This window comes from Bos grunniens, chromosome 8 (genome assembly GCF_055505025.1).
Source record: "Bos grunniens cultivar Pamir isolate PY7600 chromosome 8, Bosgru_T2T1.0, whole genome shotgun sequence".
Classification (NCBI taxonomy): domain Eukaryota; kingdom Metazoa; phylum Chordata; class Mammalia; order Artiodactyla; family Bovidae; genus Bos; species Bos grunniens.
In genome coordinates this window covers 25,469,118-25,486,647 of record NC_141172.1, presented here as the reverse complement: position 1 = coordinate 25,486,647, position 17,530 = coordinate 25,469,118, and the positions used below count along the sequence as shown (strand labels likewise).

At 39.2% G+C, this 17,530-nt stretch overlaps 1 protein-coding gene across 24 annotated transcripts in view; it reads left to right on the top strand.

Moving 5' to 3' along the window:
• Nucleotides 1-11,668, top strand: part of CNTLN (centlein) — a 363,772-nt gene extending 352,104 nt beyond the window's left edge. For 19 of the 24 annotated variants that reach the window (XM_086414988.1, XM_086414986.1, XM_086414980.1 and 16 more), the window contains one exon: nt 8,177-10,480. In XM_086414988.1, the coding sequence (XP_086271114.1) occupies nt 8,177-8,428 (252 nt within the window). In that variant the 3' untranslated portion in view covers nt 8,429-10,480. Of the gene's footprint in view, nt 1-8,176; nt 10,481-10,982 lie in introns of those variants that run through there. The other 5 variants (XM_086415000.1, XM_086414981.1, XM_086414999.1 and 2 more) reach the window with 1 other exon arrangement.
• The last annotated feature ends 5,862 nt before the right edge of the window (nt 11,669-17,530 follow it).

Below are 17,530 nucleotides of genomic sequence, written 5' to 3'. Positions count from 1 at the left end.
TAATGTCCATGTATAGAGTCTTCTCTTGTGTTGTTGGAAGAGGGTGTTTGCTATGACCAGTGCATTCTCTTGGCAAAACTCTATTAGCCTTTGCCCTGCTTCATTCTATATTCCAAGGCCAAATTTGCCTGTTACCCCAGGTGTTTCTTGATTTTCTACTTTTGCATTCTAGTCCCCTATAATGAAAAGGACATCTTTTTTGGGTGTTAGTTCTAAAAGGTCTTGTAGGTCTTCATAGAACTGTTCAACTTCAGCTTCTTCAGCGTTACTGGTTGGGGCATAGACTTGGATTACTGTGATATTGAATGGTTTGCCTTGGAAACGAACAGAGATCATTCTGTCGTTTTTGAGATTGCATCCAAGTACTGCATTTCAGACTCTTTTGTTGACCATGATGGCTACTCCATTTCTTCTAAGGGATTCCTGCCCACAGTAGTAGACATAATGGTCATCTGAGTTAAATTCACCCATTCCAGTCCATTTTAGTTCGCTGATTCCTAGAATGTTGACGTTCACTCTTGCCATCTCCTGTTTGACTACTTCCAATCTGCCTTGATTCATGGACCTAACATTCCAGGTTCCTATGCATTATTGCTCTTTGCAACATCAGACCTTGCTTCTATCACCAGTCACATCCACAACTGGGTATTGTTTTTGCTTTGGCTCCATCCCTTCATTCTTTCTGGAGTTATTTCTCCACTGATCTCCAGTAGCATATTGGGCACGTACCGGCCTGGGGAGTTCCTCTTTCAGTATCCTATCATTTTGCCTTTTCATAAAGATGGGCTCGATAAAGGACAGAAATGGTATGGACCTAACAGAAGCAGAAGATATTAAGAAGAGGTGGCAAGAATACACAGAAGAACTGTGCAAAAAAGATCTTCACGACCAAGATAATCACGATGGTGTGATCACTCACCTAGAGCCAGACATCCTGGAATGTGAACTTAAGTGGGCCTTAGGAAGCATCACTACAAACAAAGATAGTGGAGGTGATGGAATTCCAGTTGAGCTATTTGAAATCCTGGAAGATGATGCTGTGAAAATGCTGCACTCAATATGCCAGCAAATTTGGAAAACTCAGCAGTGGCCACAGGACTGGAAAAGGTCAGTTTTCATTTCAATCCCAAAGAAAGGCAATGCCAAGGAATGCTCAAACTACTGCACAATTGCACTCATCTCACACGCTAGTAAAGTAATGCTCAAAATTCTGCAAGCCAGGCTTCAGCAATATGTGAACCATGAACTTCCAGATGTTCAAGCTGGTTTTAGAAAAGGCAGAGGAACCAGAGATCAAATTGCCAACATCTGCTGGATCATGGTAAAAACAAGAGAGTTCCAGAAAAACTTCTATTTCTGCTTTATTGACTATGCCAAAGCCTTTGACTGTTTGGATCACAATAAACTGTGGAAAATTCTGAAAGAGATGGAAATACCAGACCACCTGACCTGCCTCTTGAGAAACCTATATGCAGGTCAGGAAGCAACAGTTAGAACTGGACATGGAACAACAGACTGGTTCCAAATAGGAAAAGGAGTATGTCAAGGCTGTATATTGTCACCCTGCTTATTTAACTTATATGCAGAGTACATCATGAGAAGTGCTGGGTTGGAAGAAGCACAAGCTGGAATCCAGATTGCCGGGAGAAATATCAATAACCTTAGATATGCAGATGACACCACCCTTATGGCAGAAAGTGAAGAGGAACTAAAAAGCCTCTTGATGAAGGTGAAAGAGGAGAGTGAAAAAACTGGCTTAAAACTCAACATTCAGAAAACTAAGATCATGGCGTCTGGTCCCATCACTTCATGGGAAATAGATGGGGAAACAGTGGAAACAGTGTCAGACTTTATTTTTCTGGGCTCCAAAATCACTGCAGATGGTGATTGCAGCCATGAAATTAAAAGGTGCTTACTCTTGGAAGGAAAGTTATGACCAACGTAGATAGCATATTCAAAAGCAGAGACATTACTTTGCCAACAAAGGTCCGTCTAGTCAAGGCTATGGTTTTTCTAGTGGTCATGTATGGATGTGAGAATTGAACTGTGAAGAAAGCTGAGTGCCAAAGAATTGATGCTTTTGAACTGTGGTGTTGGAGAAGACTGTTGAGAGTTCCTTGGACTCAAGGAGATCCAACCAGTCCATTCTAAAGGAGATCAGTCCTGGGTGTTCTTTGGAAGGACTGATGCTAAAGCTGAAACTCCAGTACTTTGGCCACCTGATGCGAAGAGTTGACTCATTAGAAAAGACTCTGATGCTGGGAGGGATTGGGGGCAGGAGGAGAAGGGGACGACAGAGGATGAGATGGCTGGTTGGCATCACCAACTCAATGGACAAGAGTTTGGGTGAACTCCGGCCATTGGTGATGGATAGGGAAGCCTGGCATGCTGCAATTCATGGGGTCGCAAAGAGTCAGACACGAATGAGCTACTGAACTGAACTGAGATACCATGTGACAATATGGACCTGGACAAAAATGTAATACTTTCTGATACTGTTAGCCAGGAGTGAGTGAGAATTAAAAGGTCTAGAGCCTTAACTTATCTATATTTAACACAGAGTGCAAAGGTATGTCCTTCCATCAAGTGGTCTTGATACAATTGGTAATTTTAAGTATTTGATCTTTATCAGCACCAACTTTTGTCCTTACAGATTTCTAGTAGTAAGAGTCATACTGGAAAAAAGTCATTCTTATATCTACTTTCATTTTCTATGACACAGCTGCCTTTTAATTTCTTTGAAGAGTTACTTGTATTAATTCCTCTTCTGCATTATTACATCTTTTAAAACTTACAGTTAATGGCAGAGACAAAAAAGCAAATTAATGATCATAATAGGGTGGAAAAACCTTCCAAAATTAGTTTTCTCTGTATTTTAGGAAGTGGGAGGAAAAAAAGAAACAAGAAAAGTTGGCTGAGACTAAACTATGGAAACCTTTGAACAGGAAGGGGATGCAATCAGAGTTGTGCATTAGAAAGCTGCACAAGATCAATGTATAGGATGGTTTAGAGGGAGAAGAGACTAGGAGCAAGAAGGCAGTCTAGACAAAGCCAGTAGGGGCTTGCATGTGTCCTCACCATAAAAAATAGGAAGGACGAGATAGACATGACCCATTTTGTAGTCTCTGAATCACATAGCCGGACTGAGATTAAATGAAGGGGTGAGAAAGCAGAAACCAAAGAGAGATGAGTTTAATACCTTATATGAGGAGAAAGATGATGATACCTTTAAGAGTTTTAGGGAACAAAAGGGGTAGATCAGATTTGGTAGACAGAAGATGTCAGTGTCTGAAGCCGTAAAAAATTTAGTAGGTAACATGTCAGGGACTCACATTTAGTAGGTAACATCATTCAGGGACTCACAGTTTTTCATTCAGGGACTTCACAGTTCACCCAAGCCTTCTGTCTGGCATTTCTCAGTGAAATCTAACCATTTAAGAACACATTTCAAACTCTTACAACTCAACAACAAGAGAAAAGAAACAGACCTTCAGGACTATTCATAGCCATTTCTACAACAATATATACAGATAGCCATTAGGCACATGTAAATATGCTCAGCATCATTAGCCTTTAGGGAGATGCGAACCAAAAACCAAAATGAGATACTACCTCATACCCAGGAGGATGGCTGTAATCAAAAAGGAGGAGAATAGCAGGCATTGGTGAGGATGTGGAGAAATTAGAACCCTTGTACATTGCTGGTAGGAATGTACAATGATGCCACCCCTGTCAAAAACAGTCTGGCAGTTCCTCCAAAAGTTAAAAACTAGAGATTATGTGAGCCAGCAGTTCCATCCCTAGGTATCTACTCAAGATAAGTGAAGACATACGTCCATATAAAAATTTCTACATAAACGTTCATAGCGCTCAGTAGTTCATAATAGCTCAAAAGTAGAAGAGTCCAAAGGTCTGTCAAATGACGGATGAATAAATAAAACATGTTATATGCATATGTGGAATATTATTCAGTCATGAAATGACATGATGATACATCATACAGCATGGAAGAACCTTGTACCCTTTATGCTAAGTGAAAGAAGCCATACACAAAAGGCAGCTTATTGTATGATTGCATTCATATGAAATGTTTAGACGAGGCAAATCAAGACAAAGTAGGTTAGTGGTTGCCAGAGAATGGGGGCAGAGGAACAGTGACTGCTAATGGGTACAGGGTTTCTTTGGGGGAGATGAAAACATTCTGGAATTAGACGAAAGTAATGGTTGTACAGCTGTGTACAACCAATGAATTATACACTTCAAAATGGAGAAATTTATGTTATGTGAATTATGTCTCCATTTAAAAAATGAATCCCTTAATATGAGACAGTGAACAAAGAATAAAAAGAATACCTTTAAAAGTAAATCCAATAAAGTTATTATATCACATATGCCGTGTTACCCCCCATTAGCAGAGACTGTGTTAAATGCATTTGAATTTGAATTTCTGTCCATTGGCCATAACTATGAATAAATGAGATAAATTTTTAAACTTCATATTTAATAGGTTTCCTTTCAGTTGGCACAGAAGGAGCTGTACCTCTATAGTATTCTAATTGATATTACTTCCTCCTATATGCAAACAGATAGGAGTCAGTTATTTACATTTGCCCTCTAAGAGACATTGTTTAATTGTTCTGTCCATTCTGATCCTCAAAATTGAAATTATAGAAAAGGTCATTTAGTTTTGTTTTCAGGCCTTAATAATACCTGAAACCATCTTATGTGCTTGTGAGTTTATAAGGCCATGGAAAGAATTAGTGGAGATAAAGTTGAACCCAAGCTATGGAAGGCATTTTAAAAACATGTTGCAAAGTGTCTACTGCATGAAAGGTAATTCATGCAGTAGTGTCTACCACATTTCAGGTTTGGAGATATAGTGGTGAACAAGAGACAAAAATCACTGTCCTCATGGAGCTAATATTTCTGGTGATGGAGAACAATAAACAGATAAAATATAAAAACTATGAAAGTTTTTCAACAAACTTGAACGGAATTATGGGTATGTATAATGAAATATGTGTACTTATATAAAGCAAGTAATATACAGTTAAAACTGCAATGTGCTTCTTTACTAGGATTTATATTTCAAAAACCCTTATCCAGGAATGGCTAGAAAATGTGTCCTGATTTAGTTTTCCAGATTTCACTCAGGCAGTTTTCATCTACTTTGTGTAGATCACTTTCTTGTATGGGAGCCATATCAAAAATCCTGCCTTGGGTTGTTGATAACTTAAAGTACAGACTTTGACCAGTGGTTTTTATTTGCCTTTAAATATCCCTCTTCCTATTAGGTTGCTTCAGATCTTACAAATGCTGAAATTTAAAATGGCTCTTTCCTCTGTGCCCTTTCTGCAAAATATGCTTACCTTCTATAGATGCTTTGTGACACAGCAGTGGGAAGGTTTTATAAATCTCCCTGGCTTTAGTAAATAGAATAACTTCCAGCCTGAAGGTTACCAGAAAGTTTCTCTTTACAACAAATGTCCTTGAAGACCTTTACTCTGTTGCATTCAGTGTTGCACTTACAACATACTTAAAACATGCCACATACATGCGAACTCCCATGCTCACTCTCTCCACACACATAAACACACACAGCCACCCACACACACTCACTCCTCACATCCAGCTGAAGTTGCAAGAGTTAAAAATTCTCCATTCAGAGCCTTACTGGGATTTTTTTTTTTTTTTAATTTAACCATCTCAGGCCTACTTTCATGATACCAGGAAAAAGACATATGTCATTAAAGGTAAAAGGTAAATTTTATGTTTTGCGCATTTTACCACTATAAAAAATTGGGGGGGGGGGTGAAAGGAAAACAAGTTATAGCTTTTACCAAAGAAGAGCAGACACAGACTTCAATATTCAGTGACACTCTAAGATAGATAAGTATGTAGATAGATATGTGCCAGAAATATAAGCAATATTTAGGAAACTTAGCTTATAATTAAGTGCAAGTTTTAAACTATAAATAAATCATTGTTTCTCATACCATGCTTGGTTATTTTATGAAGTTCAATCTTTTAATTACAAGATAGCTGAATAACCATACAAATATTTATTTATACCAAATTTTCCACCTTTAATTTTATAATTATCAAACTATATCAGTCTCTCTTACTAAACTCTCAAAATCTCATTGAATCATATCTTTGTTAAAAGCAAGTATAATAAATAACATGTAATATCTTTACTTGAGTATGACTCAGCTGGATTAAAGTCAATTTTTATTTTGAAAACAATACCATTTGGTAATAGTTTTCAAACTGAAAACAAGAAAAGGGAACCCTCTTACACTGTTGGTGGGAATGCAAACTAGTACAGCCACTATGGAGACCAGTGTGGAGATTCCTTAAAAAACTGGAAATAGAACCACCTTATGATCCAGCAATCCCACTGCTGGGCATACACACTGAGAAACCAGAAGGGAAAGAGACACGTGTACCCCAATGTTCATCGCAGCACTGTTTATAATAACCAGGACATGGAAGCAACCTAGATGTCCATCAGCAGATGAATTCATAAGAAAGTTGTGGTACATATACACAATGGAGTATTACTCAGCCATTAAAAAGAATTCATTTGAATCAGTTCTAATGAGATGGATGAAACTGGAGCCTATTATACAGAGTGACATAAGCCAGAGAGAAAAACACCAATACAGTATACTAACGCATATATATGGAATTTAGAAAGATGGTAAAAATAACCCTGTATGTGAGACAGCAAAAGAGACACTGATATATAGAACAGTCTTATGGACTCTGTGGGAGAGGGAGAGGGTGGGAAGATTTGGGAGAATGGCATTGAAACATGTATACTATCATGTATGAAACGAGTCGCCAGTCCAGGTTCGATGCACGATACTGGATGCTTGGGGCTGGTGCACTGAGATGACCCAGAGGGATGGTATGGGGAGGGAGGAGGGAGGAGGGTTCAGGATGGGGAACACATGTATACCTGTGGCGGATTCATTTCGATATTTGGCAAAACCAATACAATATTGTAAAGTTTAAAAATAAAATTTAAAAAAATTGTTAATCTTGCCCTTTAGATTTAAAAAGATACCCTTACTTCAGTCTTTTTCTTTCAACACAAAAATGTTCAATTTTATACTATTGAGAGCACATTCCCAGTTCATGCCGATGCTGTAAACTATCTGTGTGTTTCACAGTTACAGATTTGAGGCTTTGTTATTCTTCCAATGTAGCTCTCCAGCATCTGCAAGTATCAGTCATATCTTACCTTTCTACAGAAATGCCTCTAAATGAAGTCATACTTTGTAAGTGTGAGTGATGAAGTTCTATCACTGGCATACATCTGTGGTCATTTACATGTAAGAGAAGCCTAAAATCTGTGTGAAGTTAGGGGAAGTGTTTCCCATAAGAGAAGTCACCTTTTCCAACAAGGACAGCCAGAACAACCAGAAAGACCCCCTTCAAGACTATGGTATAGAGACTTCCCTGGTGGTCCAGTGGTTAAGAATATGCCTGCCAGTGCAGGGGACACAGGTTCAACCTTTGGTCCAGGAAGATTCCGCTTACCATGGAGGCAGCTAAACCCATGTGCCTCAACTACTGAGTCCTCACATCCTAGATCCTGTGCTCCACAGCAAGAGAAGCCGTCTCAGTGAGAATCCCAGGCACCGCAACTAGAGAGCAGCCTCCACTCTCTGCAACTAGGGAAAGCCCACATGCAGCAAAGGAAAACCAGCACAGTCAAAAATAAACAAACGCATACGTTAGTTAATCTTTAAAGAAAGATTACAGTATAGACCAAGTAAAACTCACGGTTGTTTGGATGTCCTAATTAAATTTCCATTCCAAGAAATCTTATGGAGTATCAGCTCTTCCCCTGTCCATTTTTCTCCTTGTGCTGAAGAGTTCAAGCCTGTGTAACTGCAGTAACATAACTAAGACAGTCATTTCTATATTTATGCAAAAGAGATAAGGAAATTATGCAGAAAGCCCAGCAGACTTTGTGGACTTCGTAGGCCCCAGCATATTCCGAGATGAAACCCAAGACAGCATATTCTGCAGGTTTGTTGTTTCACCTATACATATGATGGAGCAAGGGAGAAAAGAGCTTTGCTGTTGGCCAGTCAGGTTGCCACTTCAACCCAAGTCCAAAATCCTGTCAGTAAAAGAGTTGTGCTTTCTTTTTGTATCTGAGGGAGAAAAGAACAGACTCTTACGCTGCCTGTATGAAATAAGTGAAGTCGCTCAGTCGTGCCCGACTCTTTGCAACCCTATGGATAGTAGCCTGCACCAAGCTCCTCCGTCCATGGGATTTTCAAGGCAAGAGTACTGGAGTGGGTTGCCATTTCCTTCTCCAGGAAATCTTCCCAACCTGCACTTAATCTCCAACAACCTTGTGAGATATTATGAGCTTTTCTCTTTATTATATAAAGAGAAATTATTGTAAAGGTTTTTTCTGACCTATTTGTAGAGAAAAATAGAAGAACCTACAAGGGGAGATGGATGTACACAAATTGGGCATCTTGATTAAAGGATAGGCTGCTTCTTGAACTTCATCAAGTGTTAGCCTCTATACAAAGCTTAGGAGACACAATTCAAACAGTTGTGTTTAACTGTGGGGCTTTTCGTTTTATTGGGAGCCAAAGGAAGAGAATATAAGAGTTATTAGCAATAAATTAGTCAATGGACCTCTTGTTCCACCTTGGAGGCTTCCTGGAAGAGAAACTCTTATTAGACTATTTTTAGAGGGAAGCCAAATGTTCAAGTACATGACATGTTGAAAATTGTTCTGATTGCAAGATAATAAAAACTAGGCCGAGTTTTTAACCTGAAAATGAAATGTGCAGATGAGATAATTAATGTCAGTACATTGTGGCCTGGTAAAAGTGCTTGTGACATCACTATATAGGAAATCGTAGAACCAGCACGCTTCCTAGAGTGTGTTCCATGGGCCATCAGTGCCACATGATAAATAGACTATGAGAAAAGTGTGGACCATGAATTTAGAAACAGGGTATACATTGCCCTCTGCAAGAAACAGTGCATTAGCATAGTAAAGTCTCTAAGAGATCCAGAAATAAAATAACATTTAAACTTTGGTTTGTTTCCCACACTTACTTGTTCAGAGAACTCTTTTTTCTTAGAACAACTTGTACTTTTTAGAACAACTTTTTAAAATACTCGTTTCTGCTTTTGCTCTACCAGGAAGAGATGGGAGGGTATTCTCATCGTGTTTGTTTCCTTTTTTGTTGGATTGCATACAGTACTGAGGGCCATAGGCAAAACAAAGTTACCCGATAGTTTTGCCTTTGTGTGTGTGTGTGTGTATGTGTGTGTATTTCTTTAACATCTAATATTAATGCCCTGAGAATTATCTCATTTGTAAAACTGGCAAATATGTATAACTTTTATGCATCCCAGAAAGGCAGTTTTCTCAAAGTAAGGATTTGCTGTATCATTATCTTCCAGAAGGAAATCTAACATATTCTTGTTCCTTGATTCTATGATGCATTTTCCCACATTTTCACATTTCTGAAATTAAAATACATATGCAAATTTGTGTATATTTAATATGGTAGATTCCTTTTTTTCCAGAAAAAGTTGTTTTTAAGTCAATGTGGGTATCTTATATTCACCTGTATCTTAAAAAGTGAAGAAATATGGTATTTTTGTATCTTATACTTTATTTAGTGTTAAATTTTAAGTAAGACAAATGTGTGAAGCTCCTTACATAGACTATAGATAGTGTCTCCTTACAGAGACTCAAGAGTATAAACTAGAAAGCTATTTAGGATCTGAGGAAATTCTATGGACCAGCTTTGGTCTCTGTGTTTTCTTCATGGCTTACACAGTCTGCGCCATTTTGGCCTGTTGTTTCACCACCACTGGCCAGTCTTTTCTCTTTTTTTCCCAGTTTGAATTCAGAAAATAACCATTATGCTGGGGTTAGCTAATTATAATCACTGTGGCTGAGCACAGCGATCTGAGCACAACTGAGCAATTTACACGGAGGGTACTGGGCTGATTTTGTTTGGGTGCTGACCAGCGACGCTGCAGTGGCTGTCCTAGAATGGCCCGACTGTACACCTCTGTAGGGAAGGGGTGCTGGGCTTAAGTGTCCTTATTCTATTCAGGGAGACAAAAGTAGTCTTCCCTGGTTAATCAAAAGGACAATTCCAAAAACTGAATTAATGAGTTTCTTGATTGTTACAAATCTCTTGCATGACACTAGATAGCTGGGAAGCAGGATAAAAGAAAGTCAGTATGGCTTTGGGTGGCAACTGGGGAACATTTCAGATTTGCCTGTACTTGTCACCTATAAGTGTATTGTTATGAGTTCTACAGGCAACTCAATAAAGCCCAGGAACAATAAAACTTTACCAGAAATGTTATATAAATTATTAAATTTTAAAATGTACTCACATTTCATAAACTCAGCAGTTTGCAACATGTGTATTACACTTTGATATGCCAAATAAACTTTTCTATAACAACTTAATCAATGTATATACTTTTGCCATTTTTTTTTCCTCTGAAATTTCACCCTACAATCCTCGAGACGTTCAGCTGTAACACAGGCAAGTATATTGATAGTTCGCTCTCCCTCTCTTATGAGTGATGAACATATAGTGCTACTTCTGTGGGCCTGTGGGCCCTAGAGAGGGCTGTAGCCTGCTATTGATCAACTGATTGAAGATAAATGGCTCAGCTGCTTGTATTGCAGATTACAACATTAACACAGTCTGTAAACCATGGATTGTTCAATAAGGCGTTTATCTTTCTTCATTTTACTTCTGCTCCTGTATCATTTTTATGATAAAAGACAAAATTACCCACACTAACCGGCAAGATCAGTTGAAAAGAGACCCAGTAGGGTACCATTATGGGTGCAGAGTTTGCAGATAGCTCAGTTCAAATGGTTTAATGATATTTAGTATATGTTTCTGAACTGAAGAAAATACAGAGTTTTGATCATCTTTTTTTTTCTGTTTCTTTTACAGCTTCCCTTTGCCACATATTTACTAGAAGCAATACTGGAAAAAATAAATGAAAAAAAGAGACTAGTTGAAGAATATTTTACAGTTATGAAAGATACTAGATGATATCATGATTGAGAACTTTTTTTCAGATGTGAAAACTTTATGTGGTGTGATCAGAAAACATACACTGCAGTCCTGATATAATATCTGCTCCAACTATCAATAGTCAGGGTCAATACCAAAATAAGAAGTCTCTGAAACCAATTAATTGCTGAACAAGTGAAACTAATTAAGTGCATAGCCATTTAAAAGGAAATAGTGTCACATTTGATTGTTGAATACAAATATTGCCACAAATCAATGCAAACTTGAAAATGGTTTTCCTTCCAGTACATTACAAGAAATTAGAACAAGCTTGGCATATACAAATTATCAAAGAAAAAAGTTTAAACTGAAGCCTTAATGTTGAGTTTTTTAAGAAACTATACTTTTTACATAAAGCTGCTATAAATGCTCTTAAATCACCTGATAAGCAACACATTTGTATTGAAAGCAAATATAAAGCAAAGCATTACAACTGAAGAGTGAGCATTTAATGAAATAAATGGTGCAGTCCAATTGTATCTGTTCTCAGTCTACTGGATTATATAGGAGATACTGTATTTTCCTAGAACAATTCAGCAAAAATAAAAACATCTTCTCCTTCACTCTCTCTGTTTTTTTTAAAATCACAATATTTTGTGTGGTCATATAAATTAGCAAGGGCTACAAACCGAGTGCATTAATTAGACTAGTCCTCGCAAGTCTGCTAATTAAATTCTTAACAACGGTCATCCTTATTTAGACTCTCAAACATTCCCTGGTCATTTCCCCTCTTTCCTATGTTCCTGCCACACCTAACTTTTTGCTTCCTCCGATTCACCAAACCTGCCTGTCTCCAGCCATTGCCTTTGTATTCTCTCTCTCTCCAATATTCTGTACTTAACTTTCCCATGACTGGCTCCTGCATATCATTCAGGTTTGCATTTACAAATTTCCTTAAGCATTCCCTAGTCATCTTGCTATTTAATTTCCTTTATAACACAAAAGTAACTTTTACCTCTTCACTTATTTATGTTCTTGCTATTCCTCCTTCCCTGCTTTGAAATATATAGGTCCCATGAGTTTAAGGCAGAGTTGGCAAATTATGGCTCACAGACCACATCTGGCCTACTGCCTGTTTTTGCATAACCTACAGTAAGTTAAGAATGATTTTCATGTTATTATTAAATGTTTTTAAAAAATCAAAAGGAGAACTATATAGCATGTAAAAGTTATATGAAATTCAAATTTTAATGTCCATCAATAAAGTTTAATTGGAACACATGCTCATTCATTTCTGTATTGTTTATGGCCGCCTTAGCACTACAGTAGTTCAGGTGAGTAGTTGCGGCAGAGACTTGATGTAGTGTGCTCACCGCTTTGCAGGACTGGTAGGCACACTGCAAGCCACAGTGATACAGTTACAACTTGACAGCATTTTGAGTACCATAAATACTACCATAACTGTACTTTTTCTAATGCTAGTGGATGCCCACCATGTAAAAACAAGAAGAAGAAATGACTGTCAACTGTCGCATTTTTAAGGTCAAGTGTGTATTATGTTGCTATTCAATGGCAAGGCATTATCTTTATTATATGACATTATACCTAGGCTGTGCTTCCCAGGTGGCGCTAGTGGTAAAGAAACCACCTGCCAATGCTGGAGACATAAGAGACACAGGTTCGATCCCTGGGTCAGGAAGACTCCCCAGAGGAGGGTGTGACAACGCATCCAGTATTCTTGCCTGGAGAATCCCATGAATTTGTTACTTTTTTATGGCAAAAGGCACTTTGCAATGTAATTACAGATCTTGAGTGGAGAGATAATCCTGATTTATTTGGTGGGACCCACTGGCTTCTAAGGAGTCAAGATAGCAATGTTACTGCAGAGGCAGAGGGATGGAGAAGTTTGAAGATGCTACCCCCATAGCTATACGTATGGAGGAAGAGGCCATGAACCAAAAAAATGTAGGCAGTTCCTGGAGACTGGAAGAGGGAAGGGAAGGGATTGTATGCCAGGCCTCTAGGAAGAAACAGCACTGTTGACACCTTGACTTTAGGCTAGTGAAACCGATTTGCATACCTCGAGTTGCAGGAAATTAAGTTTTTGCTGTTTTAAGCCACTAGGTTTGTGGTGACTTGTGACTGCAGCAATAGGAAACTAATGCAAATTTGCTTAAATTCTATTTAGAATTTTTCATGAAGGATATTGGTCAGAAGATGCAAGATCTAGATGGTCTATATTCAAAAATCAGTCAGTGCATGCTGTTATTTTAATAGACTAAAGAACTATCAGGTGACCATGAAACTTTTGGGAAAGCATTTGAAAATTTCAATACTCATGCATGGAAAAGAAAAACCTCAGAAAACTAGGGACTTCTTCAATTTTATAGGAACATCTCAAAAACGCCTACATCTAACAGTATGCTTAATGATTGAAGGTAGAACACTTCCTGTTAAGAAGCAAAGATGTCAGCTGTCTCCAAACTGATATACAGGCTTAACACGATTCTTACCAACATCACAGCAAGATGTTTTGAAGATGGAGACAAGCTTCTAAAATTTGTATTCAAACCCAAAGAAAAATTTAAGTGGGAGAAAACACTCTACCCAATTTCAAGATGTATTATGTAGGTACACTAATAAAGAGTGGGTGGTACTGATAGAGGAATATACACATAGATCAATGGAATAAAACAGAGCACCAAAAAACATACCTGTGAAAATAGGCCAATTCAATGGAGTCAGGATAGCCTTTCAACAAATGATGCTGAAGCAACTGGAAATCCCTAGGTTTGGGGAAAAAAAAAACACTTGACCTAAACTTTAAGACACAAATGAATCATACGTTTAAGTGTAAAATACATAAGAGAAAATCTCCAGGATCCAAGACTAGGAGAAAAGTTTCTATACATGACACCAAAAGCATGATACACAAAAGAAAAATTGGTGAATTTAACCATCAAAACTAATCAAACCATCAAAACTCTTGCTCTGGAAACAGACAAGCTACAGAGTGGGAGAAAATATTTGCAAACTACAAATATCTGACAAAGGACTTATGTCTAGAGTAAAGAATTCTCCAAACTCAACAGTAACTCAAGAAGTCCAAGGATTGTGGCCAATGGTTTGGCTGAATACTCTGGGACTTGGAAGGTACACATTTGTAACGATGAAAGAAGCTTGGAGAAAAGATATGTGGATAGATCTCTCCAAATGGGTCAGAAAGGTGCAAATTTTTGTGTCCCATGTGAACACTAAAAGGTGACCTCAGCAGAGGAAGATTTTAGTAAGTAAATAGGATGATGGACTGACCATGTTCACCATCTCAAAGCAGCTAGTTAGGTAGAATGGTGGAATGACCTTTTGAAGGCTCAGTTACAGTGCCAGCTAGGTGGCGATATCTTGCAGGGCTAAGATAAGTTTCAAGGAGGCTGTATGTGCCTTGAGTTAGAATCCAGTATATGGTGCCGTCTTTCCCACAGCCATGATTCACAGATCCAGGAATCAAGGGCTGGGAATGGGAAGTAGTACCATTCATTATTACTCCTAGTGACTCAAGAGCAAAATTTTTCTTCTTATCCCTGTGACCAATATTTTAGTTCTTAGCATCAAAAGGAGGAATGCTTCCATCAGGAGATACAACAGTAATTCCATTGAACTGGAAATTAAGACTCCTACCCAGTCACTTTGGACTCTGCCTGATTCTGATCTATAAGGCAAGAAAGCACTTACTGTACTCATTTGAATAATTGATTCTGACTACCAAGGGGAAGAAAGCTGAGCGTCGAAGAACTGATGCTTTTGAACTGTGGTGTTGGAGAAGACTCTTGAGAGTCCCTTGGACTGCAAGGAGATCCAACCAGTCCATTCTAAAGGAAATCAGCCCTGGGTGTTCTTTGGAAGGACTGATGCTAAAGCTGAAACTCCAGTACTTTGGCCACCTCATGTGAAGAGTTGACTCATTGGAAAAGACTGATGCTGGGAGGAATTGGGGGCAGGAGGAGAAGGGGACAACAGAGGATAAGATGGCTGGATGGCATCACTGACTCGATGGACGTGAGTCTGAGTGAACTCCGGGAGTTGGTGATGGACGGGGAGGCCTGGCGTGCTGCGATTCATGGGGTTGCAAGGAGTCGGGCACGACTGAGCGACTGAACTGAAGTGAACCAAGGGGAAATTGGACTACTACTTCACCATAGATGTATGGAAGAGTATATTTGCAGTACAGGTGACTCCTTAGGGCATCCCTTATTTACTGTACCCTGTGATCAAAATCAATGGGAAATCAGTGGAAAACCCAACCCAAGAAGGACTATTAATGGTGCAGGCCCTTCAGAAACAAAAGTTTGGGTCATCCTACCAAGTAAAGAATTATAACCATCTGAGGTACTTGTTAAGGAAAAAGGGAATACAGAACAAGCAGTGTGGAAAAAAGTAATTATGAATACCAGCTCTGACCAGGTGAGTGTTAACACTAGCAATGCTATAATTATCATGAGTACCTCCTCATTACTTGGTTATGAATATATATATATGTGTGTGTGTGTATGTAATGTTAACAAAGAGTGGATTTACGATAGTTAATTTTGTGTATCAAGTTGGCTGGTTCACCACAGTGCTAGATATTCTGAATTTTTCTATGAGGGTGGTTTCGGATGAAATTAACATTTAAATCATTGGACTCTGCATAAAGGCACCTGCCCTCCATAATGTAATTAGTTGAAATCCTAAATAGAACCAAAAGACTGACTTCCCCCAAACTAAGGAGAATTCTGTCCGCAGACAGCCTTTGGATTTGAATTGCAATACTGGCTTTTCCTGGTTCCAGCCTGCCAGCCCAACTTGCAGATTTTAAACTAGCCTTTCTCCACAATTGTATGAGCCAATTCCTCTTAAGATTGCTTTGACTATTCAGGGTCTTTTGTATTTCCACACAAACATAAATTTTTTGTTGTAGTTCTGTGAAAAATACCTTTGGCAATTCCGCACCCCACTCCCTCCCCCCCAATCTTGTAAGAGCTTTCTTTATTTCTTCTCTGTCATCATATCCATACAGCCTAGGAGGCACCACCCTCTCTTTCCATTTGTAGTGTTTTTCCTCAAGAATATCTGGAGTAAACACTGTATGGCCAGTTAATCTTTTAACAATAGTTTTTAAATGTCATTGCTATTCACCATCAGTGCCTGAGAACAACAATAACAGTACAGTACAGGAGGGTCTCCCCACGGACAGAGGCGCCTGGCAGGCTACAGTTCATGGGGTAGCAAATGAATTGGACATGGCAACTAAACAACAAAACCAGGGGGTTCACACCATATCACACTGGGACAGAGAATTCAGACCTAGGCGGTGAGACCACAGCAGCGGTATGTACATGCACCCTGGTGCTTCACACCCTTAGAGAGAGTAGGCCACGAGAACATGTGGACTCTACAGCAGATGTGGGGAGCCCAGCCCAGGCCTCTGTCTCTTTCCAGAACACTACCATCTAGGATACCGGAGATCCACCTTGTCTACTGGCTTCATGGTTTTTTCACTACAAAAAAGTTTACTAAATTAGTCTGAAACATTTAAAAAATTTATTTAAATACAACACTGACAAAATATTAACATAAAACACTCTAATTCAACGTGGAAATAAACCAAACCAAAATGTTAACAGTGAAGATCTAATGGAGAGGCAGTTAGTATCGCACACTGAGGTTCAGTCTTAAGATGTACATATTAAAAACCTTTCATTTTAAAATTTATTTATACACTATTTACTTTTTTTTGTTCAATATACTTTGCTTAAAAAAGATGGAGACAAAAAGTTCTCTGAGCTATGAAAAAAATTAAGTTCTTACAGGCACGTTTACGGTTTCATTCTAGAAACGCCTCAGGTTCACAGGTTGAACATTCAGCCGCTGTGTTATTTTAAAAACAAAATATTCTTTGACTTTGGGAAAACCAGATCTCTTTCTGGGGCAGAGTGTACTTGATAAGGACCGTGTGGTTATGCAAATTACAGGGGATTATTCCAGAAAATGTATGCGCACCTGCGTCACAGGTGTGGCTTTCTTTCCTGGCGGTTCCTCGTGGCGAAGCTCCTCCGAGGAGGTCGGGTCCCTGGAGACAGAGCCGGAGAGGCAGGGGCCCAATAGGACAGAGGGAGACTGCCGGCGTCTCCCACTTGGAGAAGCAGAGTTCTAGGGACGGAGCTAGTGCGGAACAAGGTAGTTCCTCGTTGATTCTCCACGTGGCTGTAGCTGCCGAGACTGGGGGCGGCTGTGGCAGCCTGCCTCCACTTCTCCCTTAAGGCGTGTTCCAGAAGCTTCCTGTGGAGGATCTGGGCGACATTCTCGGTGAGCAGGAGGCAGGGGCCCGGAGGTGTTGGGGAGGGAAGAGCGGTGTAGTGAGGATAAGTCCTGCCTCACGAGTGAGCCCTCTTCCCTCTTCCTCCCTGTGCGTCTCTGAGCCCACCCACCGCGATGGAGCTGGGTGA